Below are 26,059 nucleotides of genomic sequence, written 5' to 3' on the forward strand. Positions count from 1 at the left end.
CTGGGTGCCCTGTTAGAGCCATGACTGCCCTGTGGCAGTGTCACCTCCGGTGCTGGGTGCCCTGTTAAAGCCATGAAAGCCATGACTGCCCTGTGGCAGTGTCACCTCTGGTGCTGGGTGCCCTGTTAGAGCCATGACTGCCCTGTGGCAGTGTCACCTACGGTGCTGGGTGCCCTGTTAGAGCCATGACTGCCCTGTGGCAGTCACCTCAGGTGCTGGGTGCCCTGTTAGAGCCATGACTGCCCTGTGGCAGTGTCACCTTCGGTGCTGGGTGCCCTGTTAGAGCCATGACTGCCCTGTGGCAGTGTCACCTCCGGTGCTGGGTGCCCTGTTAGAGCCATGACTGCCCTGTGGCAGTGTCACCTCCGGTGCTGGGTGCCCTGTTAGAGCCATGACTGCCCTGTGGCAGTGTCACCTCCGGTGCTGGTCCCTGTTAGAGCCATGACTGCCCTGTGGCAGTGTCACCTCCGGTGCTGGGTGCCCTGTTAGAGCCATGACTGCCCTGTGGCAGTGTCACCTTCGGTGCTGGGTGCCCTGTTAGAGCCATGACTGCCCTGTGGCAGTGTCACCTTCGGTGCTGGGTGCCCTGTTAGAGCCATGACTGCCCTGTGGCAGTGTCACCTTCGGTGCTGGGTGCCCTGTTAGAGCCATGACTGCCCTGTGGCAGTGTCACCTCTGGTGCTGGGTGCCCTGTTAGAGCCATGACTGCCCTGTGGCAGTGTCACCTCTGGTACTGGGTGCCCTGTTAGAGCCATGACTGCCCTGTGGCAGTGTCACCTCCGGTGCTGGGTGCCCTGTTAGAGCCATGACTGCCCTGTGGCAGTGTCACCTGGGTGCCCTGTTAGAGGTGCTGGGTGCCCTGTTAGAGCCATGACTGCCCTGTGGCAGTCACCTCCGGTGCTGGGTGCCCTGTTAGAGCCATGACTGCCCTGTGGCAGTGTCACCTCCGGTGCTGGGTGCCCTGTTAGAGCCGTGACTGCCCTGTGGCAGTGTCACCTCTGGTACTGGGTGCCCTGTTAGAGCCGTGACTGCCCTGTGGCAGTGTCACCTCCAGTGCTGGTGCCCTGTGGATCCAAGGCTGCAGTGCCATGTGGCAGAGTCCACACATCTGTCTGTACTGGTATCCATGCCTTTGAGAGCCCCTCTGCTAACCACCACGAGGAATTAGGGCTTTAATGTGTTTGGTTCCTGTTCTTGCATGCCAGGCTTGCCCCACGTCCTTGTGTGCAGCTGAACCCACAGAACTGGAGTGGCCCCAGCAACAGTCATGTTCTGATCTTTCTGCCAAAGTACTTGTGTCTGCTGAGTAAAGGAGTGAATCGTCAATAGGAGTCCAAAATTGTGTTGGAGAGCAAGTATAGCCTGGGTATAGATTAATTGGGGTGTGTTGATGAATGCAGCCGTAGGTCTGGTACATACTTACATTTTTATGTTCCAATGTGTCTTGGCAAATCACTGACATCACACAACAGAGAATGACCCAAAGCAGACTTCCCTGGATGGAAATCCAGGGTTATCCTCAAGCTCGCACCTCCTCTAGTATCTCAGTGCTGCACTGAGTGCAAGAGTTACTGACACTGAGCTGAGCTAACTTCAGAAGTTTTCATCTTGCCCATTCCAGCCTGTAATTAGAGCTACATTCCCCTGTTATTTGCAGTGGAAGAATCACAGAAACTGAAAGGAAAGCATGGAACTACCCAGTATGCACTACTTGCCCGTGTAAATGCATGCATTTAAGTATCTGAATGATGTAGTTTTGTTATTTCAACAGGTTAAAACAATTAAGAATAACATGGAGCAGGACTTAGAAGCATTTCAGGAACAAGCTGTCACTAAGTAAGTAATGACTTAGTGTCTGGGAGTTGAATATACAATGAGATTGAGTTATGAGGGTTTATTAAAAAATGTGAAATATAAAATATTACTGATTTTAGAAGCAAACATGATTATTTTTCAATTTCTCCTGCTGCTTTCTATGCAAACTGGAGAGATTAGTGATAATTAAGACAGCAAACCTTACTGCTTTAGGCAATAATCTACTGACTGTTAGTTATTTATTTCTTTTATATATTCATACCTGAACCAAAGGGGGAAAATGAAAGTTATGTGGGGTTTTATTAAGATGTTAAGAAATGGCATTTGAAACTGTTTTTAAAAATAGTTGAAGTTGCTGGGCTACAGCAGCTCTTAAAGCATTCAAAAATCTTAAAAACAAGGCTATTGATTGCTAAAACCCTGGTCTTATATTGCACAGGTAAGAACCACAGAAGTTCTTCCTAATTATTAAGTGCATTTTTCATCGCACCATGATCATCACTTTTGACATAATCCAAGTTTACTTATTTTAGTGCTATCTAAAAAAACATTAGTACAGCAGATCATCTTTCTAAAGAAGTGTAAAAATGGGTGAGATTTGATATAATACCTCATCCTGTCCAGACTGATCAAGGAACACAACAATATAAAAAGTACTTCCCCATATAAATATAATACTTAGCTATTATAATTTGTAAATAAACTTATTACCCATTTTTCATATTAAATAGTTTAATCTATCATTATTACCCTGAAGCAGTCCAAGATAATATGACAATATGACACATACTAAGTGTAAAGTCTTTCATTAAATAACAGAAATACATGTTCTATCACATCTTATTCTGGACCAAGAAAGCTTTAATAGGATTTGAAAGTGTGCTCTGTTGTACTGAAGAACAATGTGTGCACTTCTCATGATAGGAAAAAATTGCTGCAGTAAAATATTATATTCTGAACAATGTGTCCCTATTTATGGCTCTAAGGGACATTCTTTTTGTTAGTGAAATGACTGGTAAATACAGTCATATAAAAACTTGAATTTTAAAAATAATCAAAATATCGCTATTCTTTGGGTACTATTTTAACACGTCAGAAGCCAGTTTCAGGAGTTCAGACTCTGCCTTGCCTTTGTTGTAATTGACACATGGGAAATTTCAGGTTTTTGCAGATGAATCTAGAAAGTGATTTGTCTCATCCTAAACCAGCTATTCTCAGTAGCTATTTATTTCAATGAACTGTAAAACGAACCTGGAAGAGTAGTTTGAAATACACATCTAATAGCAGGAGATACTCATTTCAGTCTATGCTGAGAGTATTCCAGAGATAATGCAGATAGCTTTACAGTTTGGGAAGGTGGTAGAATAATGCTGGTGGAAATCATGACAATTACATCCCAGCTGCAAGAACTCATAAGTCACAAATTATCCATCCACAGCTGTGTGTGATTCTGTATGGCTGAAAATTGTTAAATAAATTTGGTTTAATTCATGTAATGGAATTTTGGGATAGAAGATTCTAAAGGACTATTGTATCACAAGAGGTTTATATATTTCCTATTTTTAAAGCAAGTTTAAAGAATATAAAATGAATCAATATTGGTCTAGAAACTGGGTTAAGGATCAATGGCAAGTGAATGAACGATGTAAGATGGAAATCTTTGTTAATGTTGTTCTGCATAAGTTTTGCTTGTTTAGCCTAAATATGGCCATGCATATTTTCCTATTTGTCAGCAAACCTGAGTAATAAGGGAGGAAGGCATGAAAGAAAGACTGACAGCATGAACCAAACATTTCTTAGAATGTCAGTTTCTGAATTACAACTTTATTCTAGAGTGTATGGACAATAATAATCTTTCTATGTCTTTTGAGAAACAATCAGAAAAATACTGATCTGTGCAGAACTCCAAAGAAAAGGACAGATAAATAGAGCTAGAAAGGCCTAACTAGTGCAAAATCGTTTGTGATAAAGACTCAGAGATGGCAAAACTTGTTGCCTGGATTTTGGGTTGTCTAAATTTGGAAGTATTTAGATTTTACATTAAGATAAACAGTCATTAATGACAGCAGAATATGAATAATCTCTATTTTCACCAATTTGGAAAGAGAATAAAACAAATCTAAGAGCTTGCCTACATCACTTTAAAATGGAGATACCTGTGTTTTCTGCTGTTTCAAAGTAAATGCAACTAAGCAAAAAAGAGCTGCCACTTGCTTAAGTGCAATTCATTACTTCCATGTATGAAGAATCCATTTGATGTATGCCTTCAGTGAGGTGGGAATGCTGAATGCATATGAGTAAAAGACCATAAGCATACTTCTTCACTTTATGGGAATACTTGTTCCTTTGTGTGTTTGTTTACCTGATGACATATTAAACAAAATATATCAGTTTTCCATGTTTTCCACATTCCACATCCAGTGATCACAGAATCATAGAATGGTTTGGGCTGGAAGGGACCTTAAGGTCATCTAGTTCCAACCCCCCTGCCTGTAATTAATAATTACAGCAGCTAGTAGTATCTCTATGCTAGTAGGTGGGGATAACTGCCAAAGACATCCCTATGCAGATCTATTTGTAATACCACAACCACAATACAGAGTAGTTCTGGTAGTAGAACAGCAGCAGTAATCGACAGCTTCGGGTACAGCTTTCCTTTTTCAGCTGCAGCTGTACCTACAGGATCTAAGTAAAGAATTAGAGAGAGAAGGTGAAGATAGACTGAGAAGCTGTTTTGGAAGGGTTTTTTTCTTCAACACTACTTTTTATATATTGGTGGTTCTATGTTTAAGAAGCATGCAAGAGTTGTTGAGAGAAAATTTTCTAGCCACAGCTGCAGGACTTGCTTTCTTCGGGATGATCTGAAGGAGACAGGTGAAACTGAAGAGGGAAAGATGTCAGCCATGACATCTGAAAGGGATTTGAAAGGGTAACCCGATGATCCATGCTAGAAGTTGCATTTCCACTTGCATAACAATATTTAGATGATACATGTGACATGTAATAAGGTGCCTGTTTCTGAAGGATAAAATTAGATAGCTGAGTCATTGCTAGTGGTTCACCAAAGTGTTGCCACCTGACATTACATAAGGCTGGAAGGGCACATCCTTAGAGCAATATCAAAGAAAAGGTAGTCCTGATGCATTGTCACTTCATCTTCTGTTTTCAAAATGCCATTTTATATTGCACCCAGAGGGAATCCAAGCTTGCTTTATCATTAATGCTATTTTGAGATGAGTTTCAGGCCCTCAAAGGGGGGGCATTTTTGTTTTGTGATCCGTACATCACAGTGTAATACTTGCTTGCACTTTGGTTATTATCATTCTGTGACTCATATTAAATTTTTAAGATGGCATTGCTAACAGTTTTAACATTAAAAAGATATTAAGATTTATATTTGCATTTAAAAAGCCTTTCCAAGCTTAGCATAATGGTGAAGTTTTAAGGCTTTGTTGATGAAAAAGTTTTAAAGAATTTTACGATAGAAAATCATGTTGAGTTTTAATTATAATACTGTAAATCTAACAAATTTGCTCCATTTTCCTGTAGCAATTATCAAAACAAGCAATATGCACCACTTAAGAACAAAAAATGTATATTCAATAGACACCTATCCATGCTAAGGAACTCTTTTTTTTAGTGTAGTGCATTCAGAAGTTGAGCATGCAGGGTATGAAACGCAGGGTGTATGGGACCAGTGCTTGACCCAGAGCACAACCTACAGACAGGGGATTTCAACATGGGCACGAGAAGGGCAGACATTTGGAGAGCTGGCTTCACTGCTGCAATATGAAACATTACCACAAAAGAAAGGAAACATTTTCATGCTAGCATTCACACAAGATGGTGGTATCAACTACCAGGAGTAAAAGCAGCTGCTTACATGAAGTCTTGGTTTGCACAGTCACTTAAAGTGAGGAGCACGTTAGCTGGCTTACATGTTCTTCAGCACTGTGCTGGCAGCCTGCTCAGCAGTTGAAGACTCACTGGCAAGAGGGATATAGCCTCTGAACACATGGCTCTGTGTTTGGTTAAGTGCAGTTCTGCTAAAGTAGAGCTCCTAATTGCTTGGCACATTCTCTTTTGTCCCCCCAAAAACATACGCAAGATTGCAATGTTCGTGACACAAAATGACATTCTGTGCTACTTTTGGGTACTGAAAGCCTCTCCAGCACTTCCTAGGATGGAGCAGATACAGGCACACTGCTGTGCTTTTTATCATTAACCCTTTCCTAGGTTCCTGCTTCATTATTCACATGCTGCATGGTCTTTTGTCACTGTGTGACTGTCTCTATGGCAATTATTTCATAAAATAATAGCTATGCTCATTTTAAGGAAATAGCTATGCTCATTTTAATGAACCATTGTGCCACAGAGATATTACAATGGCTGCAAACTGATTAGTGATCAGAAAGGCACTTCTTGTGCACATAGAGGCACACAGAGGTGTGTACTGTCAGCAGTCAAGAGAATACATACCATTTAAGTTTTTATAAATGAAAGAACCAATTCAATTATAGCCAGTGGCCATCACTTTTACCTTGGGGGAAAATGCCAGTGAGATAAGTAATATTATTAAAAGGAAAATGGAGCATGTCATAACTCAAAATGATGTCACAGCATCCTGAGACCATTTTAAGTGAAGAAACTCATTTTACAGAAGGCTAAATTTATTATCACAAAAAGTAATAGGTTACAATACATTTTTTTGCATCAGTTTAGCTATCAAGAGGGATAGTTGATAAATTTATGAAAGAATACGATTGTTGGCTCTATCAACGGGGAATTCAATACAGGATTCTAATCAAAACCAAAAAAGAATAAGAAGAGACTTGAAAATTATGCAACAGTATCAGGAAATAGAAATGTAGATTAAACTTCAGTTGTACAATGAATGCTGTGTAACCTGCTCTAGGTGGCCCTGCCTTGGCAGAGGGGTTGGACTGGATGATCTCCAAAGTTCCTTTTCAACCCTAATGACCCTGTGATTCTGTGAATACACTGTGACAAATGCAAAAAGGGAAGATAAAGCGGATGTACCACTGACAGTTTACTAACAGTGTAACTGGTTGAGATAAGGGTGAGAGAGTTGACAGTGGGGAAACAACACTGACTATATTTGTACTTTCATTTAGATACAGCAGTAATTGGATACACTAACCTCTAAATAGCTGCAAAGGGAAATATGCAGAAATTTGCACAAAGATCAGATCATACCATTGATAAGAGTAATTTTAAGATTTTAAATGGGAATAATCTTTTTCATGGCCAAGATGTAGTTGCAATGACTAAAGAACATGTGACAAAGATAAGATAAAAGTATGTCTTCTACAAAAATTAATCATAGAATCATAGAATCATAGAATAGTTAGGGTTGGAAAGGACCTTAAGATCCTCTAGTTCCAACCCCCCTGCCATGGGCAGGGACACCTCACACTAAACCATGTCACCCAAGGCTCTGTCCAACCTAGCCTTGAACACTACCAGGGATGGAGCATTCACAGCTTCCCTGGACAACCCATTCCAGTGCCTCACCATCCTTACAGTAAAGAACTTCTTCTTTATAGCCAATCTAAATTTCCCCTGTTTAAGTTCTAACCCATTACCCCTTGTCCTATCACTACAGTCCCTAGTGATGAGTCCCTCTCCAATAATAAAGCTGTAGATTAAGGTAACATAAATAGAATCTCTTATTTAGAAAAAAAAAAAGTAAACCAATTAAAACTAGAACAGGTAAGGACAAAGGTATTAGAAAAGCTCTAAAAAAGAAATGAGAAAGAAGTTGAAAAGTTTATAGACAGTTAACTCATGAGAACAGGATGTGCAGGTAAGAGATTGTAAAACAATTGTGTGGGAACTAAATGTTTACAGAAAGTGAAATGAAAGATATGCTACCCCTCAAAAGTTTAAAACTCAACACATTAATCCACTGGTTAAAAACAGTCAGGGAAAGGTTTTCTTTTGCTCCAGTGAGATACGTGCTTAGTATAAAATTATCTACAGCCAACGTTCTGTGTATGACTTTTCCAAAACCAAATTAAGTTGATAAATGACACAAAGCAAGTGATACAGTAGTAAGTCTGCTAAAGACTTTTATCAGAAACATTGTCTGAACTAATTCTGATATAGAATTAATATCTCAATTTAAGTAAACTGAGATTAAATTAAAGTCTTCAGTGATTGAGAAATAACAGATTGGGTTTGGTGATGTGTAATTAATCACAGCGATACAAAATAAAGTTGACTTTTTTTTCCAAATGACTAGATGGAAATAAAGTTTTATAGAAAATTTATGGGCTCCTATACATAGTGAAGCAATTTGTTCAATAGCTCAGCCTTCTTTGCAGCAGTCCAAAAGCACCTCTGAATGTTAATGGAATAAAATTCCCCTTCTTTATTTTATGGGGAGGAATTAGGCAAGAGTGTACATTGTCTCAAATATCATTTTTCCCAAACTCTAGAATTCCAGGTTAATTCAATAAGAAGCAGTAAATTAGGAAAATAAACAGGAACATTTCAGTAAACATTTTTAATTATGACATAAAAATAAAATCAAACTGGAATTTTTCCCAGGAAGATGAACAGATCCATGAGTTCTAGAAAGAGTCTGACTTTTAAATAAATAATTGCAAATGTAAAATGCCAGCTGTAAATGTAGAGGTTGAGAGGAGCTACCAGCTCATAAAACAATTGAGCTTAACTGGGCAATAAACTTCAGTAAAGAAATGTCATATACCCCAGAAAGACTGTAACATTTTGATGTGAAATTGTCATTTTCTACAAATAAAATGTTCTAGAGAGTAGAAAGAATTATACAATCTCTTGCATAAAAAAGCATCCAGAACCAAAGTTTCTATAGTCTGTATCTTTCTTATTTCATTTTTTTTATTTCTATTCATCATCAAATACAAAGTTGGTATCGAATGGATTTAGAATAAAGAAATCTCCATGCTAAAGTTCAGATACTTTGTGTATATGCGCTAAATGGTATACATCAGCTGATTTAAACATTGCTTCACACTGTCCAAACAAAAGCAGTTTCTAATATAGCATAAATTCACCATACATCATTATTCTGCTACTTAGGATACATCATATTCTAGAAGCAACAGAGTAAGACATTGCCTATTATTGATAATGAAGTTGTAATGCAGGGGGTGTATTCCAAATTTAACCTCAGAACTCTGGAAAAAAAATAAAATGTATATGTTGCAGATATTATACAAACCTCTATGAAATCCACCACACAGTCCCCCAAAGAGAAGTTCTTTTTCAAAATGCACTTCTGTGCTTTGTAGTAGAATAAAACCTTCCTATTATTATACAAGTCACCTTGTTATGTAAGTCCATTTTCCACATACAAAATGGGAAAACAGTGTAGAATTGAACTAGCAATTAAGTATTGTGCTTCGCTTTAAATCTGGCTGTTTAATAACAAACTGCTTTCATCCTTATATACTCTTACTGGGAAGTCCTGTGCCCAGTAGCAACTTAATATTCAGCTCCTCCAGCTTTGTCCATTGAGGTTTGGGCCTGGATACTTTCAACTTAACTTACGCTTACATCACAGTTCATCCCTGAAGGAGTAAAAGGATATCAAACAGCATTTAAGCTAGACAAATAGTTCAGAATATGTTAAATACTCTGATTTTTACTTTAGGCAAACTAAAGATGGATGAAATGAGATTCTACCTGCATTTGAAGGCATCATTTAATGTTCCCATTTCTTTCTTCCTGATATTGAAAAAGTAATTATTTCCATTAGAATTAAAATAAAATCTTAGCAATGTAACTAAAAAAATTGTTTTCTCCCTTATTCTGTATTTGAAAAAATAAATCTCTGTTTTTTACATTATTAGAACTTCTGCATGTGAAACTGAACTTCCGGAACTAGTGCATCAAATTGATATTGTGGTAAACAGCAAGAAAGTGGAATGGGAAAGGAAGATGAAAGTTTTAGAAGCAAAGATGGATATCCAGAATCAAGAATTAACAAGTGCCCAAAGCGAACTGGATCAAAAAGGTCAAGAGGTATTTAAGAATATCACATTCTATAAAGAAAGTATTTATTCTGGTGGTTAGTTAATAGTGTGCTCTAAATGCTCTGTAAGAAGATGTGTTTGTTCTAGCATGTAAAAATACCAAACACCCTCTAAAGGTCACTAATTATCCTTAGTGTTATGCCTTAAAGTGTGCTTCTGTTCCAAAAAGTGATTGTAAAAATGTCATTGAAAGTCTCATATTCCTTCTGTTTCCCTAAAGACTAAATTGAATATCCTCAGTTTACCTGTAAAAAGATAACGTGATGTTTTTTCTAAATGCCAACACTTCTAGTTTCGTCAAAAATTTTAAATAGAAATGTACAGTTCAAAAAGTTTCAGAAAATTACATCTTTGTATTTCCCGTTTACACCTGATTTTTATTATTTTACATGATATACTGTCTTTGTATGATAATTTTATTATTAAGAGTGAAGATCCAAAGTGTATCACCACTTAAGACTTGCTTATCAAACTGACAGCCACAGTGTACCTGATGTTGCCTGTACTTCATAGTCTTGTCTTCTGAATATTCATTTAGAAGCATCAGTAAATCCTAGCACAACATTCAGTTCTAGTTCAAGACATCTGAAGTTAGGTGTTTACAGTTGGGCATCATCGTGTGAGCTAGGTATCTTGAACTGCCAGAGGGAGCTTTGAAAATGAAATAACTCTCCCTAATGAGCAATTATGAACTTGCCCTTAGTCACTGCAGCCAGAGAAGCCAAGAGAATAATTCATCTAATCCAGTCCTTAAAGCATCAATTTATTTGCCTGTATGGAGATGTTACCTGAAATATTTTTGCATATTCTACCTATCTTCCAGCTGCTCTCACCTGAAAAATATAGATGTCATGTATGCTCTTTGTCATATTTCTCAGGTCTCTGTCCAACTCAGGTAATTCAAGATTTCTCAAATGGCACTTTACTTAGGGAGCTGAAATGAGACTACAGTATCTCCCAACAATTTGAACATAACTAGTTGAAAGTCATTAATAGGATTGTGTAAGCCATTCAAGCAAAACTTGCTTAATGGAGCACAGCAGTTCATAAAGTTGGGTCAGAAAAACTGCATTAAATGGTCTTTCATGACAGGCTCATACAGTATTATCATTAAGTCATAGCATAAGCATACAGTGAGACTTTTTACTATAAAATCCCTAACTTGATTTTGACACAATGTGGGTTCGCGGTGTCCAGTTTTGTTATTAAGTTACTGAATGAGTATATATTTTTAGCATCTATCTTTTAAGCACATGCCTGCTTTCAAGGTTTCAAATTATTAATCCAAAAATGATATACTTTGGAACACTTCAGAAAAGGTAAGTTTGAATACTTATTGTAACTGTAGGTGAGACTACTTCAACAGAAACTGGAAAACTTACAGAAAACTAAATATGAAATGGCTCAGAATTATGAAATTCAGCTTCAAGAACTGAGATCTGAGGTAAGAAAACTGTCAATTTCATGATTTTATGATTGCACTATAAAGAACCTAATGCCTAATGGTATAGATGTACCTTTATGGATTTGGGAAAGATGAATCATGTCATACAAATGATAATGACTTCAGCTTCTTACCAGGCTCCAGTGTCATTTCTGTAGTGACATGTCCAAATTCTTTTGATGGATTTTGATGTGATTGCAACATCTGTTATAAAGGCAGATACTTGATGTCCTGACTAATAAACCAAAACCTTGGTGAATGAATAAAATACATAATTAGATTCAGCTCAGTAAGATTCTGATGCACATCAGGAATATTTAGACTTAAACTGCTCTCATCATGTCTTTGCCACAAGTTTTTCTGGGTTTAGTTTGCCTGATTTACAGGGATTATTGATGTGGTCTGATAGCTCTCCATAAGGGAACATAGTATCAAAACTAGAGTAACTTGGACTATTAATGCTGGGAATTTGGTTTGGCTTTATTTATTTCAGAGTGTACTTGCAGCCCAAAAAAAAGTAACCATGTTCTGAGCTGCATCAAAAGACACATAGCCAGCAGGTCAAGGGAGATGATTCTCCCCCTCTATTCCATGCTTATGAGACCCCACCTGGAGTGTTGTGTTTAGCTCTGGGGTCCTTTGCACAGGAAAGACATGGACCTGTTAGAGCAGGTCCAGAGGAGAGCCACAGAGATGATCAGGGGACTGGAGCATCTCTCCTATGACAAAAGGCTGAGAGAGTTTAGGCTGTTTAGAGTGGAGAAGAGAAGGCTCTGGGAAGACCTTATTGCAGCTTTTCAGTACTTAATGAGGGCTTATAAGAAAGATGGGGAGAGACTTTTTGCCAGGGCCTGTAGTAACAGAAGGACCAAGGTTTTTAAACTGGAAGACAGGAGATTTAAATTGTACATAAGGAAGGATATTTATTTCTTTTAAATGAGCTCTCTGAGGCGCTGTTACAGGTTGCCCAGAGAAGCTGTGGCTGCTCCATCCCCTGGCAGTGTTCAAGGCCAGGCTGGACAGGGCTTGGAGCAAGCTGGTCTAGTGGAAAATGTTGTGGTCTAGTGGAAGCCTGTTGCAGGGGACTTGGAGTAGACAATCTTTAAATGCCCCTTCCAACTCAAACCATTCTGTGATTCTATGATTCTGTGACTGTCTTTGGCTGTGTTTGTCCTGTGTCTGTACTTTTGTCTCTTCATTATTTTCCACTTTAATCATGAATCTAAATTCTTAGCAAACTTCAGTCTATTCTGCTTTGCAGATTTTAACAAGTTAACGTGCACAATTCTGCATTGGTTTTTTTTGTTTGTTTTTCCTTCTATTCTACTGTTTCCTTCACTAGATTCTCCTACCAGGGGTTTAGTGTTAAAATTAAAAATTCCCAGTCATTAAACTTACCATGGAGTCATTGGATTGCATGAATTGGATATCATTATATTCATTTAGAGGTGATAACACCACCCAAATCCATAAAATGAATAAATGTATAGCTTACTTTTAAGTGCATGTTCTCTGTTATTTTTTTTATATATGGAAATTGGTTTGGCAAACAGCTCTGTGTGTAAGCAGTAAATGCTTTGGTTGTTATATAATTAACACTTTAAATTATTTTGCGAAGTACCTAGAAATAAATGCTGTTTTATAATTGACACAAATTACAGGAAAAGAAACAGTATTTTAGCATGATCACTGAGAAGATAAACACCATACAATGAAAAACTGTGACTTTTTACATGGCAGTTGTAAAGTACTCTTAGCAATGCAGAACTATCCCCCAAAATACAGCAGATCTGTTTTCTCATCCTTTTTCACATTTGCTGAAATATTTTTCATTCAATTTTTATTTATCATAAGCTAAAAATGGGTTTATGTTATGTGTTATTGCTCAGAACTTCACTGAAAGGGAACTTTAGGAAACTGTAACTTTCAAAATGTTGATTGTGAAGCTGTTCATTACCTGTAAGTCCTTTCCTTGGGTCAGTACAATCTGTTTTCTCTGTGGTTTTGTTGTTGTTTTTTTTTACCTTGGGTCAGTATGATCTGTTTTTTCTGTGTTTTTTTTTAACAGTCTTATACCTCCTAATCCACAAGCTTCTCTCTGTAAACCTGGTTATAGTTCTTGCCAGGCTTCTGCATTTTACCCATCACTCAGACAACCTAACCTTTCTTTGAATTTTCTGATTGCTTCTTCTTTTATCTTTATGCAACAAGTTTGTATTTCTAGCTCTTAAGAATATGCATCACTTTCCCAGTCTATGTGTCCAAATATTTCCTTTCTATCAGTCATTCTGTTTATTTTACCAAAGGTTCCTGCAGTGATGCCATTTGCATTTTTTTTTCCAATTCCCATTCGTCTCCTTTCACCATACCACATTTCTTCATGAAATATCCATCCCAAAAAGTGCCTAAGTTAGGAGGCCTGCCTAGATTCTCTATGTGATGAACAGAAAACTTGCCTGTCAAAACAATTCCAGTTCATTCCAGAAAAATTCCTGTGACAGACAGTAGGTCTATTTTGCTCTGCTCCACCAGCTTTTGCCACATCTCCTTATTCAGTTTCTTCCTTAAATTACAGTGCTGTGGTGTCTACAATAGAATGACTTCAGTTTCCCTGACTCTGAGCTGCACAAACTCATACCTAAAGTCTCAAGCTTCCCTGACAATATCAAATTTCCTTTCCCTTTTGGTTCTTACCCTCACTTGAAAGTTAGACCTCCTTCTCTGCTGTATAACCTTAAAAGCTAAAATTTAGTGTGTTACTATTTACCAGTAACATCGTATTTTTCTCTGCAGATGTATTCTTAAAATCCTTCCCAATTTTCGTTCCTTCCTAATTTTGGTACAAATAGGATCTCTTTTTCTCACTCTCAGAATGCTAGCCTATTCAGAACAAATCTCTCTGTCATACTCTTGCTTCTGTGGTCCTCTGTGCTTTTTAACCTTGCTCCTGATAAAAGCAGCTATTTAATAACCAACATTCCCACTGAATTGTGTGTCTTTTGAATGAAGAAAAATCAGTGTTTTTCTTGTATTGGGGAAATAATTTCTGATATGTTACCTGAAGCTCTTAGGGCGCACTGCTGCTCTCATGCAAATATACAACTCTTTCATAATTAAATAGCAAAAACTTTAGGGGCTTATCTTCATTACTTTTCTCCATATTTTTTTTTCAATATTGTTTGGTAGTTATTCTCCTTCTGAAAATGACAGAAATTCTTCAGCAAAAGAATAAGAGTCCATTCTTGCTCTAAGCACTTTGGCAACTAATTGCCTCACTTACACATTTAAAAGCTAGATGGCTACATCTGAGCTAGCTCAGGCTTCCTTTAGTATCAAGGAAATAGACACCCCTAGAATATAATTTATGTCAGTTTGTGACAAGAATTTCAGATAACTGAAATGACTAAGCTTTTGAAGGCAGCTTTTCTAATGCAGAGTAACTCAGGCTTGGATGGCTACTAAACTTAGATAAAGTCTTCCACCCCAGAGCTCACTAAAATGCCAGAACTCACTTGTGCTCTGTGCAAAAAGAACAACTTGGATGTAATTTTTAAATCAAATATCTAGCATTAAATTGAAGGAATCTTGGATTTTAGTCTAGTTACTGGTCATGATAACATCCAGACAATAATGTGTGAGATATCCTACTTTCTTTAATTTAATATTAAAATAATTATATATTATCATTTTGGATATTTGTCCTGGGTTCAGCAGTAGCAGTCATGTTTCTCCTTCTTGGTAGCTGGTGCAGTGCAGTGTTTTGACTTTCAGCCTGGGAACAGAACTGATAGCAATGTTTTGGTTTGGCCAAGGACTTTGTGAGCCTCATGCTCTGCCAGGGAGGAGGGGAAGCCAGGAGGAAGCAGAGGCAGGACACCTGACCTAAACTGACCAAAGAGGTATTATTTGCCCCTTACTGCAGGGTTTTCACATGTATTCTCTTCCCTTGTTATTTCCTTTATCATTATTATCATTGGTGGTAGCAGCAGTGATTTGTGTCTAATATATTCTGTTCCATTTTGGACTGGTTTCCTGAAGTGTTGGATCCTGTATTTCCTTACCTTTTCACATGAAGTCTAATAACTTCATGTGAGTTTGCTCTTCCCAGGCAGTTCACATATTCCATGATATTCAAGAACAAAACTACTGTTATTTGAAAAAGGATATATTTCTTCCAGAGTCAATGAGTTCCATGTTGCTTGAACCTGGATACTCTGACCCATTTTAAATATTTTATCTTAACTGTGTTCTCTGGCAAGGTCAACTTCAAATATAGGCAGCTTCCCTGCAAGACTTTTGATTCTGTTTTGAAGATGGTATCTCAGCTCTGTACGTACATGTTACTGGATTTACATTCAGAAATTCTAAGTTGGGCAAATCTGTCCCTGGACCTCCTGTTGTGGTATCATGGATTAAACCCAGCTGGTAACTCAGCACCATGCAGCCACTCACTCATTCCTCCCCACCCCACACACCAGACGGATAGGGAAGACAATTGGAAGAAGGTAAAATCCATGGGTTGATATAAGAACAGTTTAATATTGAAATAAATTAATATATAATGATAATAGAAATCATAATTATAATAGGAGAAAGCAAGGAAGAGGAATAAAATTCAGGAAACCCAAGTGATGCACAATGCAATTGCTCACTACCTGCTGACTGATACTCAGCCTGATTCGCGCAGCAATCAGTCCCTTCTGGGTAACTCCCCCCTAGTTTATATACTTGGTATGATGTGCTGTGGTATGGAATACCCCTTTGGCTAGTTTGAGTCAGGTGTCCTGTCTCTGTTCCCTCCTGGCTTCTTGTGCCCCTCCTCCCTGGCAGAGCATGAGAGACTGAAAAGTCCTTGATTTAGAGTTAAGCACTACCTAGTAACAACTAAAACATCGGTGTGTTATCAGCATTATTCTCAGACTAAATCCAAAACACAGCACTGCACCAGCTACTAGGAAGAAAATTAACTCTATCCCAGCCTCCCTATTTCATGAAACTTTGTAGTCTAGGGCAATCTATCTTCTGGTCATCTTTTCAATTCTTTTTTGCTGTTCCATAGTATGAGTTCCCAAAATCATTTCAAATATCTCTAGGAAGTTTCCAGATGATTTTTAAACTCCAATTTCTGTTCTGTATCTTTTCTGGACTACTCTGACCACTTTTGTTATCTGCACAGATCTCAATTGCTTATTCCTCGTCTGTTTAATAGGATTCAATTCCATTTCCAATTACTTCCTTGGAAGTGATTTCTTTTCCAAACAGTAGTTCACTTGAGCAGTTAACAAAACCACGAGATTTTATGGATTTTATTTGCCTAGTCAAATAACTTTATGTTAGAGTCAGAATTTTTAAGTCATATATACCTGAATCTAAAAGAACATAACAGCATGATTGGTGTTCATAGTTGTCAGCTTTGAAAAGAACACTCAGCATCCATCAAGACCATATCTTAAGTGCTTCCTTTGTCAATATCCTTGATTTTCTTGTTTTTTTGATTTCAAACCTAGATGTACACATCGCTACCAGTATATGTCAGTTTGCTGTGTCAAGCCTGTTAATGGCCATAGTCCCTTTGCTTGTGCAGTATAGCTCACTGCTTATCAGACTGGTTGTTTTTCTGAAGAAGCTGGTACCTTCTGAAGAGAGTGGTACTTCTACTGGTCCCCTTCCTTCTCTGCCTCTGACTCTTTTGCCTCTGACTCCCAAGCCTTGCTTCCATGGTAAGATCCATAGGCAGAACTTAGTGTCTAATTCCCATAGACACTCTTTGGCACTTAATGATTCAAGAAGAATGCAGTCATCACACATATAACATTTCAACTATGTTCATGATAAAAAACATTCAAGTTTAAAACGCATTAATGCTAATCCTTCATCTGGGTAGTGAAGCACCCTTTAAAAATGTCAACACAAGATGGCAGTAAACAAGTATGGAACATTCCATATAGACGTAGTGGAGGAAATGACACTGTGGGTAACTGTGCCATAAAGGACTTCAGGAGAAATAAACAGCTGTCAGATTACCACATGTGAAAAGTTAGTTAACATTCATATGAAAGCTTACTTTTGTTCATCTTTAATAAATTAACTTTATTGATGGACTGCCTCTTTGTTACGCTGATTAAATATTTAGAATGCTGAAGCTGCAGTTGGGGATTATAGTTTAAGGAAAAATTTGGCAAAGTGGTTACCTTTGATAGATTCTGCATGTTTAACTCTGCTTTCATTTTAGCTTTCAAAGTTGACACATAGCTATGAAAAGCTACGGTTACATCAGTTAAAACAAAAAAAGGTTGAAAGTAGAGAAAAATGTGAGGAAAGGATAGAGACACCATCTGAACTGAGCAATTTATACAAGAAACTGCAGGTAAGAATACTTTGTTATTATATTCTAATCTTAATGTGCCTTTAGACTAATTTGTGGCTTACAGTTATGAACTTTAATTTCCTGATAATTGTACAAAAATTTTATCATTTGCTTGCTCTAGCAAGAAAAGGTGCATCATTAATATTCAGGTTTTGTTCTTTTATCCAAGTTTTATTAGTTTTTTTAATAGTTCTATGAATTCATACAGATAATTTTCTTCATAAATGTAATTATAAATTGATTTTATTTTTTCCTGATTACTGGATATATTATCCTGGATTTATATTATCCTGTACTGGATGATATAATCTCTTGAGGCATGAGATCTTTTACATATGCAGGGTACAGTCATGTAATTCCTACCATTAATTCAAGTTTTATAGATCTCAGGACAAACTCAACCATGTAGGGCTAGATAAGACAGTATTCAGTATTGGAAAACTGTTTGTTACACCCATTTCAGTACAGGCTGGGGGATGAAGGGATTGAGAGTACCCCAGAGGAGAAGGACTTGAGCATACTTGCGTGTCTTCTATGTTATTCCACAAGATACAGGACTAACCTCTGCAATCTTCAGATGACTTTGCTACATAACAGGACACATCCTAGACACATTCTAGCTTTACGTAATGTTGTTGTCTCTTCCGCATGGAAGAGTCCTTACCATCAGAAGAGCTACTACACTTTGGACTGCAGCGCAGCGGCCAACATCTGCTAATACAAGAATAATAAATGGGTTATATATCTATCATTGACAAAATATATCACTACTGTGAAGCTATCTGATCCAGCTAATTTGAGAATAACCTTCGTCAAAATTAAGATGTGAAAATAATGTAACACAATGCTGTAATTTGATTAATTATGCAGGATGAAAAATGTGTGCTTGGAATATATTCAGCGAATTCTAGTATTCACAAAATAATTACCATGTTGAAAATCTACTAAGCTCAGCAGTGCCTTAGTAAGGCCTTGAACCAGCCATCCTCATTAAAGAGTCTGAAACTCCATTTGTATCGCATCTTGTAAAAAAGAATGATATATATTGGTTTAAAATGCCAAACCGGATATGAGGAAAGCTGTAAGAGAGGATTTGTATTAATATATCATAGAACCATATGTTGGTTTGTGTTGGAAGGGACTTTAAAATCATCTGTTTTCAACCCCTCTGCCATGGGACACTGTCCACTAGACCAGATTGCTTCAAGTGCCATCCAACCTGACCTTGAATACTGCCAGGGATGGGGCAGCCACAGCTTCTCTGGGCAACCTGTGCCAGGGCCTCACCACCTTTGTAGTGAAGAATTTCTTCCTACAGTCTAATCTAAATCTCCCCTCTCTCAGATTAAAGCCATTCTTGTCTTATCCCTACATGCCCTTGTAAAAAATCCCTCTACAGATGTTTTATAGGTCCCCTTTAGGCACTGGGAGCTGCTCTAAGGTCTCCCCAGAGCCTTCTCTACTTGAGGCTGAACGACCACAGCATTCTCAGCCTGTCTCCATAGCTGAGGTGCTCCAGCCCTCAGAGCATCTTTGTGGCCTCCTCTGGACTCACTTGAGCATGTCCACATCCCTCTTGTGTTGGGTCTTCAGAGTCAAACTGAGTACTCTAGGTGGTGTCCCCTATATGTTGGAAAGCAATCAATTTTGCTTCAGCAAATCAATTTCGGACATAAAATCTTATTTTTTTTAATTTGGGAAATACACCAGTACAGAACAATCGTAAAAATTATTTTGGAATCAACATTTCTATTCTGGAAAAGGAAGTTCTTATAACAGATTATAAGTATTACAGTTTTCACTGTATAAAACAGTATACTGTTAATTTGGTTAATTCTTCAAAATAAAAGAACAACAGCTCTAGTAACTGGAGTTCTATGTGGTTTTGTGGGATACTGCCTTTAACATTTATTTGTGAACATAAAAGATCTGGAACAATTTAAGAGCAAATTCAAACACACTGTAAATAGGGATATAAATGCAAATGCAAACCCAGTACTAAATAAATCAGATATGATAGAATTTCTTTATTAAGTTTTTGATTAAGCTAGGTGAACTTGGAACCAGAAGCAGCAAATGTAAAGAGAGCAAGAAGGAAAACTTATTCAAAGTAGCTGCTGTCCAATTTGGTAAAATAACCCTGTACATTAAAGGTCTGAGTTCCTGCTGATTACTCTACTTGACACTGATATAGCTTTAAAGTCACAGGAACTGCCCTCCACTAAAATGGGTGTACTATAGTCATAACTCCAAGATCTACAGCGCTGGAAGTCATTTAAAATATTTTATCATTTTTATACAATTATTAACACCCTTTTTTTCAGATTAACAATCTTTAAGACTTTTTTTTTCTGGTGGGGATGACTGGATGGCTGCTTTGTATCATTGCTCTTTTTTACTCCTTTTCCAAAATTACAGAAAGATTCTGTGTTAATTAAACAACTGGGTTTTTCTTAGAACTATACAAATTGCAAAGTTATTTAGATCAAGATTTTTGCCCTATATTTACTAGCCTTGTTTTGCTGTCTTCCAGGAATTTAAGGCAAAATCAAGAGAATGGGATAAGATGGGGACAATCTGCCAAAATTATCTTGATTATTTAGATGCTCAACAAAAATTATTGTACAAGAAATGTAATTTATTTCAGGTAAAATTCTTATCTTCCTGCTTTAGGAAGAAAATGATCTGTTAGCTCAGCTATGGTTCTTTTATCTTAATCTAAAAAAGTCTGAACACCACTAAACTTACAGTGAATCTGACAATACATGGATATATCGGTAGTGAATACATTGCTTTAGGCAAGGCAGGCCTTTAGGTAAGGCATGTTAATTTTTCCTTTTTAAATATAGCTTGGGGATAATTTTACCTTTTATGCTATTTACTAATATGCAATTAATTGTGATGACAAGTTATTGAAAAGTATCTTACCAAATAAGAAGTGCATGCCATTGCTAGCTTGAATCAAATACAAAGTTCCCTCAAATCTAAGAAAGCCCTCTTTTATTTTTTTTAGGATCGTAACAATATATTAATATCATTTATGCAAAAAAATTTCTATATGCTACTTCAAAATCACAACTTGGAGTTGTTTGTTAGATCACTTACCCCTTTTTTATCATACTTTTCAGTTTGAAGTTATCATTCAGTTGTTGCCTGACTTCCTGATTGTTTTATACTTGCCAATTTTCTATTACTTTTTTTTAGACAGTTTATTGATCCAGCATATTTTTATTTTTTTAATTCCTTCCAATGAAGAACAGAAAATTGATTTAATGATGTCTTGATGACCTATCCTGCTCTAAAATAATATTAGAAAATAACTTACAAGTGAACTGGGCCACAAGACAGCTCAAAAATTAACTAAGGGGAAGCCAATTACATTGCTGACTCGTAATCCTCTTTTCCACTGTTACCAAGATCATTGGATCTTAATCTAGTGAAACACTTTCTTAACAATTCCTAAGAGAATCTTAATGTTTCCAAGGATGGCAGTTAAGGTTTGGGTTTCAATGCTGAAAGCATTATATTGTATCTCTAACTTCCTTACAAATGTGTTAAAGGAGCAAGACTTTGACAAGACCAAACTAGAGGGATGCATGTTGATTATTTAGGTAGACAAGTCAAAGTACAGAATGCTCATTCACATTTTTCTGTTGAGGCTTTCACTGATGTCAGCGAACTTTCTTTGAAGACAGTTTTCTTCACAACTGTAACATAGTACTGACTACTTTATCAAACAGAAGCCTGATGGACTGTTACCCTTTAACTGTTCTGAAAGCATTAACTGGTCCTGTGACTGTCTGAAATTCCTCTTTTCTGAGGTCTTGGATTTCCAGCTGGAGTCTGGCGTGCACTCTATTTTTCATGGGATGTTTTAACAGTTTGGTATGTCAGACTCTGTAACTTGATGTCAAGAGGACCTTAGTTTGTCCACTATAGAAATGAATCTTACCTCCAAATTTCTTTTGGCTTTCATTTGCTATGCAGCCAAGTGGTCAGTTCTACTTGAGTGTTCAGCCAACACAAATTATGGGTACATAATCAAGTACATCAAAAACTGTCTAAAGCATGTCTTTTTGCAGTCCTTGTCAATGACATACAGCGTTTGTAACGCTATTTATTTTTAATACACATTTTCTTGCTCACTTGATCTCTGCATATGAAATATGGTTTCCAGGTTATATTTTATTGTCATTTTTTGGTGAATTCTCAGTCTTCTGAAAAATTACTGCTGCTTGTTAATGTCCCAGTAGAGGGATCTATCCAGATAAGTTTTTAAACAGCAAGCCCAGTTGCCATAGTGATTATGATCCTTCTTGAGGCCTGTGAGTTCACAAATCCTGGCAATACCAGTTTTCTGAAGGTTTTGTCTTAGGATTTTAATTAGTACATGAAACTGAATGGAGTGTGGGACTCTGCAGAACATGCAGATGAATCTTCCCCAAGTTTAAGGATAATGGTATCAAAGTGCAGTTCCTGTAGTAACTGAGCTGTTTATACATGAACTATGTAATGCTAGCCTCTAGTCAAAGGTTAATATCTATCCTGAGGCACACACACACACAACTCCTACCGAGTTCAATGAATCAAAGAAGGATGTTTCTCTCAAATTATTTTTTATAGGTAACTGCTTTGTGTAGGTCATGAGAATCACCTTTTCCACATTTGAGGCTAATTAACATTAAGTACTAGGGAAATACACAGCAGAGGAGAAATATCCTTGAAAAATTTCTGTGCCCTTCAAAGTCTCTGAAACACTTTTTTAACTGAGGACAAGGAACATGAGACTAAATAAAGGAAGAATCCTTTAGAGAAGTTATGCAGGCTGTTTCAATTGTGCCATCTTTTCTAAGCAGATCCTGGTGAAGATGGAAATAGCTTATGTTTTAAATAGGAATGGTCTGGTCCTAGCAATTTACATAGAATTACTGAATTTCATTTAAAAGATTTTCTTGCTCTGTAGAAGCAGACCCAGAATTATCAATTCCAAATAAGCAATAAGAAACACGAACAAGAAGAGGTAATTACCTGTGACCAGTCCAAAAGTGAAATGGATGAGTTGATGATTGAAAAACTGAAGGCAACTGTGAATGAAATAGCAATAAATAAGAATAAACTAGAAGAGGAAAATCTGAAACTCCGAGAGCATCTAAAAATGTACCAAAACCAGTGCCAGGTAATGATGGGTTTTCTTTTCCCCCCTGATGACTGAGGGATTAATGTTGGTTAATTAGTTACTTAGGAATATACTTTAAAAAGTTGTACTGAGATGCCTTTATAAAAGATCTGTACATGAGATATATGATTTACAGGAACACAGAATGAGCTGTGAACAGTACGGTTTTTTAGTGGCACTCAAAAAGAAAACAGAAGTATGTTTGATACATAGTGCTATATTTTATTCTTGTCTGTTTATCTAGGGGTTTTGTAATTTTCCTATATCCATAGCATCTACAAAAACTCAGCCTAGTTCACTTGGTTTATTGTGTATAAATGACTTCTATGAAACCTCTTTATCTGATTTACACCTTGTTGTACACTGTGCCTGCCACATAGCTAGTAAATAAGTATATAGAAACGTGTGTGGTACACTTTATTATTATTGAGGGAAGATTTTGAAGTCAATGAATTTTTAAGTTGCCAACCATGTAAAGAATCCTCAGCTTTTATCTTATCCCTAGTTTACCGTTTTTCAGCATAGCACTGATGTCTGAAGACAGCCATTTGTGCCTCTTCTTTTGGTCTTGATATATGAGTTCTGACAAGCCCACGGTAATACAAGATCTTTACAGACTTTTTTATTAGCTATGTTTGAAATAGATCACAAATGAGATTCTCGTTGCAGTGTTTTTCTGGTAACAAATATAAATTATGCGTTTGCTTATTCATTGAAGCACTTTAAGGTCCAGTAAAGTATTGAGTGGCCTATAGTAACTTCAATACTTTCTGAAGAAGGATAATCTATTTCTGTTTATAGGCAACCTTGCAGAGTTATAACTGCATACGCAATATACTTCATGTGAATTAACAGATATGTTGTGGAGGTTAATTTCAGGTGTTGTCTGAACAGCCAAGTTTAGCTCGTGATGTTCATACATTTCATCTGCACATTAGTATACAAGTTATTGGTATGCAACCAAAAATCTCTGTTTTGAGGCCTGTTAGTCTGCCATCAAAAGTGGTAGGATTAGAATCCGAAGTGGAAGAAATCATGGCAATCGGAGCAGGTGGATAGATGTACAAGAGAGAAAGTAGGTGTTATTGTGCTGTAGCCTTAAAGAAAATCTTCAAGCAAGAGGATTTTTGGAATCGTGTGAATAGAATACAGGAGCTGTAGGAAGCACTGAAGATATTTTAAGTAGCAGTGGAGATAGATGTACATAACATTGTCAGCTAAAGGGCAGAAAGTTGCAGAATAACTGTGCTGGTAGTTTGGAATACTGCTGTGTTAGAAAAGCCACATTTGCAAATAGCTGCAGAAGGAAAACACTGATGTAAAATGCAATTTATGGTGAAAAGGTGTAGCTCAGAGAAGATATATTTTTAGGAATGTCTGTGTGAGAAAGCAGGAAGCACAAGGCCTCTTGTCAGCCAGAAGAAGTAAGCAAGTTTATGTGGAGTGCTACGTGGAGGATGGAAATAGCTGGACCTGATGTGGGTAAAGAAGGGAGAGGTAAATGGGAATCTAGGTGGGGAGAAGGCTGATGGCAATGGCAGCAAGCCTAGTATTGTGCCCCATATATCTTCCCTATACCCTCATGAAGAAGAAGGAGCAGTGGAGACAGTGTGTGATGAATTGACCATAACTCCCATTCCCCATCCCCCTGTGACTGCTCTGGAGGAGGTGGTAGAGAAATCAGGAGTGAAGCTGAGCACAGAAAGAAGGGAGGGGTGTTTGAAGATTTGGTTTTATTTCTTATTACCCCACTCTGATTTGATTAGTGATAAATTAAATTAACTTCCCTGAGTTGAATCTGTTTTGCCCATGTCAGCAATTGCTGAGTGATTTCTCCCTGCCCTTATTTCAACCCGCGAGCCTTTCGGTATATTTTCTCTTTCCTGTCCAGCTGAGGAGGGCAGTGAGAGAGCTTTGCTGGGCATCTGGAGTCCAGCCAGGGTCAATCCACCACAAACAGCTTTGAGTAGTATTAGAACAGGACTTGATGAGGAAACTTTTGAGACTTCCTTTTGATATCAAACATGGGAAGAAAAGAGGATTTTGAAATTTTTTCAGATTGAAACACACTCTTTAAAAACTTGTATTCCATTAAATATTCTCTAAACAAAACCTAAAGTTTTCTGGTTCAAAATTACTTTTCTTTTTGGTGTTTTAACTAGATGCAGGAAGTACCCCCTAAAATAATAAGTGGTACATATCTAAATGATTTTTTTTTTTGCAGTGATGTGTGAAACTCTTGACCTGAAGTTCTGTTTCAGTTATTGCCGTGGCTGCTGTTGTGGCTGTTGTTGTTCCTGCTGTTATTACAATTCACAGAAGAAAATACAGTTTATGTAAATCTGTATGATGACTCCAGTCACATATGGATTCTACCACACATTTGTGCAGCATTCATTCCTCTTATCCACCCCAGAATGAAATCAGGGGGAAAACCCTCCCCCAGATTCATATATTATAAAATAATTGTGACTATTTCTTGAATGTTGAAGTCATAAAGATGATCATAAGCAAGTCTTGCAGAGAATTTTAACAGTTCATTAAGCTTTATTTCACATGAATATGCCCAGACTTGCATTTCAGAGTTTAAAAAAGCTCTCTCAGCCTTATACTAACAAAGGATAAAATGAATGAACCTATATATGCAGCAAAAGCACTTCATATCTGTCTGCAGCAGCCCTTTTAGCCAAAGAAAACCCACAGGCTTCTTGGGAGGAAGGTCATTCTCATATAAGGCTCTAAGGAAAACAAACCTTTGAAGTTCCTTGCTTGCAATGTCATTTCTGGATTCCAGTTGTCTTATGAAAGTTTAAAGACTTTATTTTTGCTTTTAAACATGGAAACTATATTAAAATAAAATGAAGAAACTATGAAAAATACTAACGGATTTAGTGTAATGGTGTTAAAGGCAAAGGATCAACATCCTTGGAAAATCCTTTGTTTTAATCTGGAAGATGCTTTTAGATCTTGGGTGAGAGGAAATAAGTATTCTCTGAATATTATTATTGCAAGAATCTGGTTATTATTGCTACTTTTGTTATTCGTGGGTTATAGTTCAGAGTTCTTGAGTATGTTCTCAGTATATTTGTGGAAATTCAGAGTTTGTGATGCGAATGTAACATAGATCTTCAGGTTGTCTACCACATTCTCAGTCAGAAACTAATGGCAAAATAGAGGTAAGATTTGTGGAGTCCCTAAGAAGAATCTTATAGTTC

General features: G+C 37.3%; 1 protein-coding gene across 3 annotated transcripts in view; it reads left to right on the plus strand.

Annotated features, from left to right (window-relative positions):
- DEUP1 (deuterosome assembly protein 1) overlaps positions 1 to 26,059 on the plus strand; it is a 49,549-nt gene that overhangs the window by 815 nt on the left and 22,675 nt on the right. For 2 of the 3 annotated variants that reach the window (XM_062639293.1, XM_062639294.1), the window contains exons 2-7: positions 1,772 to 1,836; positions 9,675 to 9,846; positions 11,206 to 11,301; positions 17,534 to 17,668; positions 20,202 to 20,315; positions 22,632 to 22,844. In XM_062639293.1, coding sequence (XP_062495277.1) covers positions 1,793 to 1,836; positions 9,675 to 9,846; positions 11,206 to 11,301; positions 17,534 to 17,668; positions 20,202 to 20,315; positions 22,632 to 22,844 — 774 coding nt within the window. In that variant the 5' untranslated portion in view covers positions 1,772 to 1,792. Of the gene's footprint in view, positions 1 to 1,771; positions 1,837 to 9,674; positions 9,847 to 11,205; positions 11,302 to 17,533; positions 17,669 to 20,201; positions 20,316 to 22,631; positions 22,845 to 26,059 lie in introns of those variants that run through there. The other variant, XM_062639296.1, reaches the window with a different exon arrangement.

Source organism: Pezoporus occidentalis, unplaced genomic scaffold (genome assembly GCF_034315485.1).
Source record: "Pezoporus occidentalis ecotype Australia unplaced genomic scaffold, CSIRO_AGI_Poc_V1 ctg6, whole genome shotgun sequence".
Lineage (NCBI taxonomy): Eukaryota > Metazoa > Chordata > Aves > Psittaciformes > Psittacidae > Pezoporus > Pezoporus occidentalis.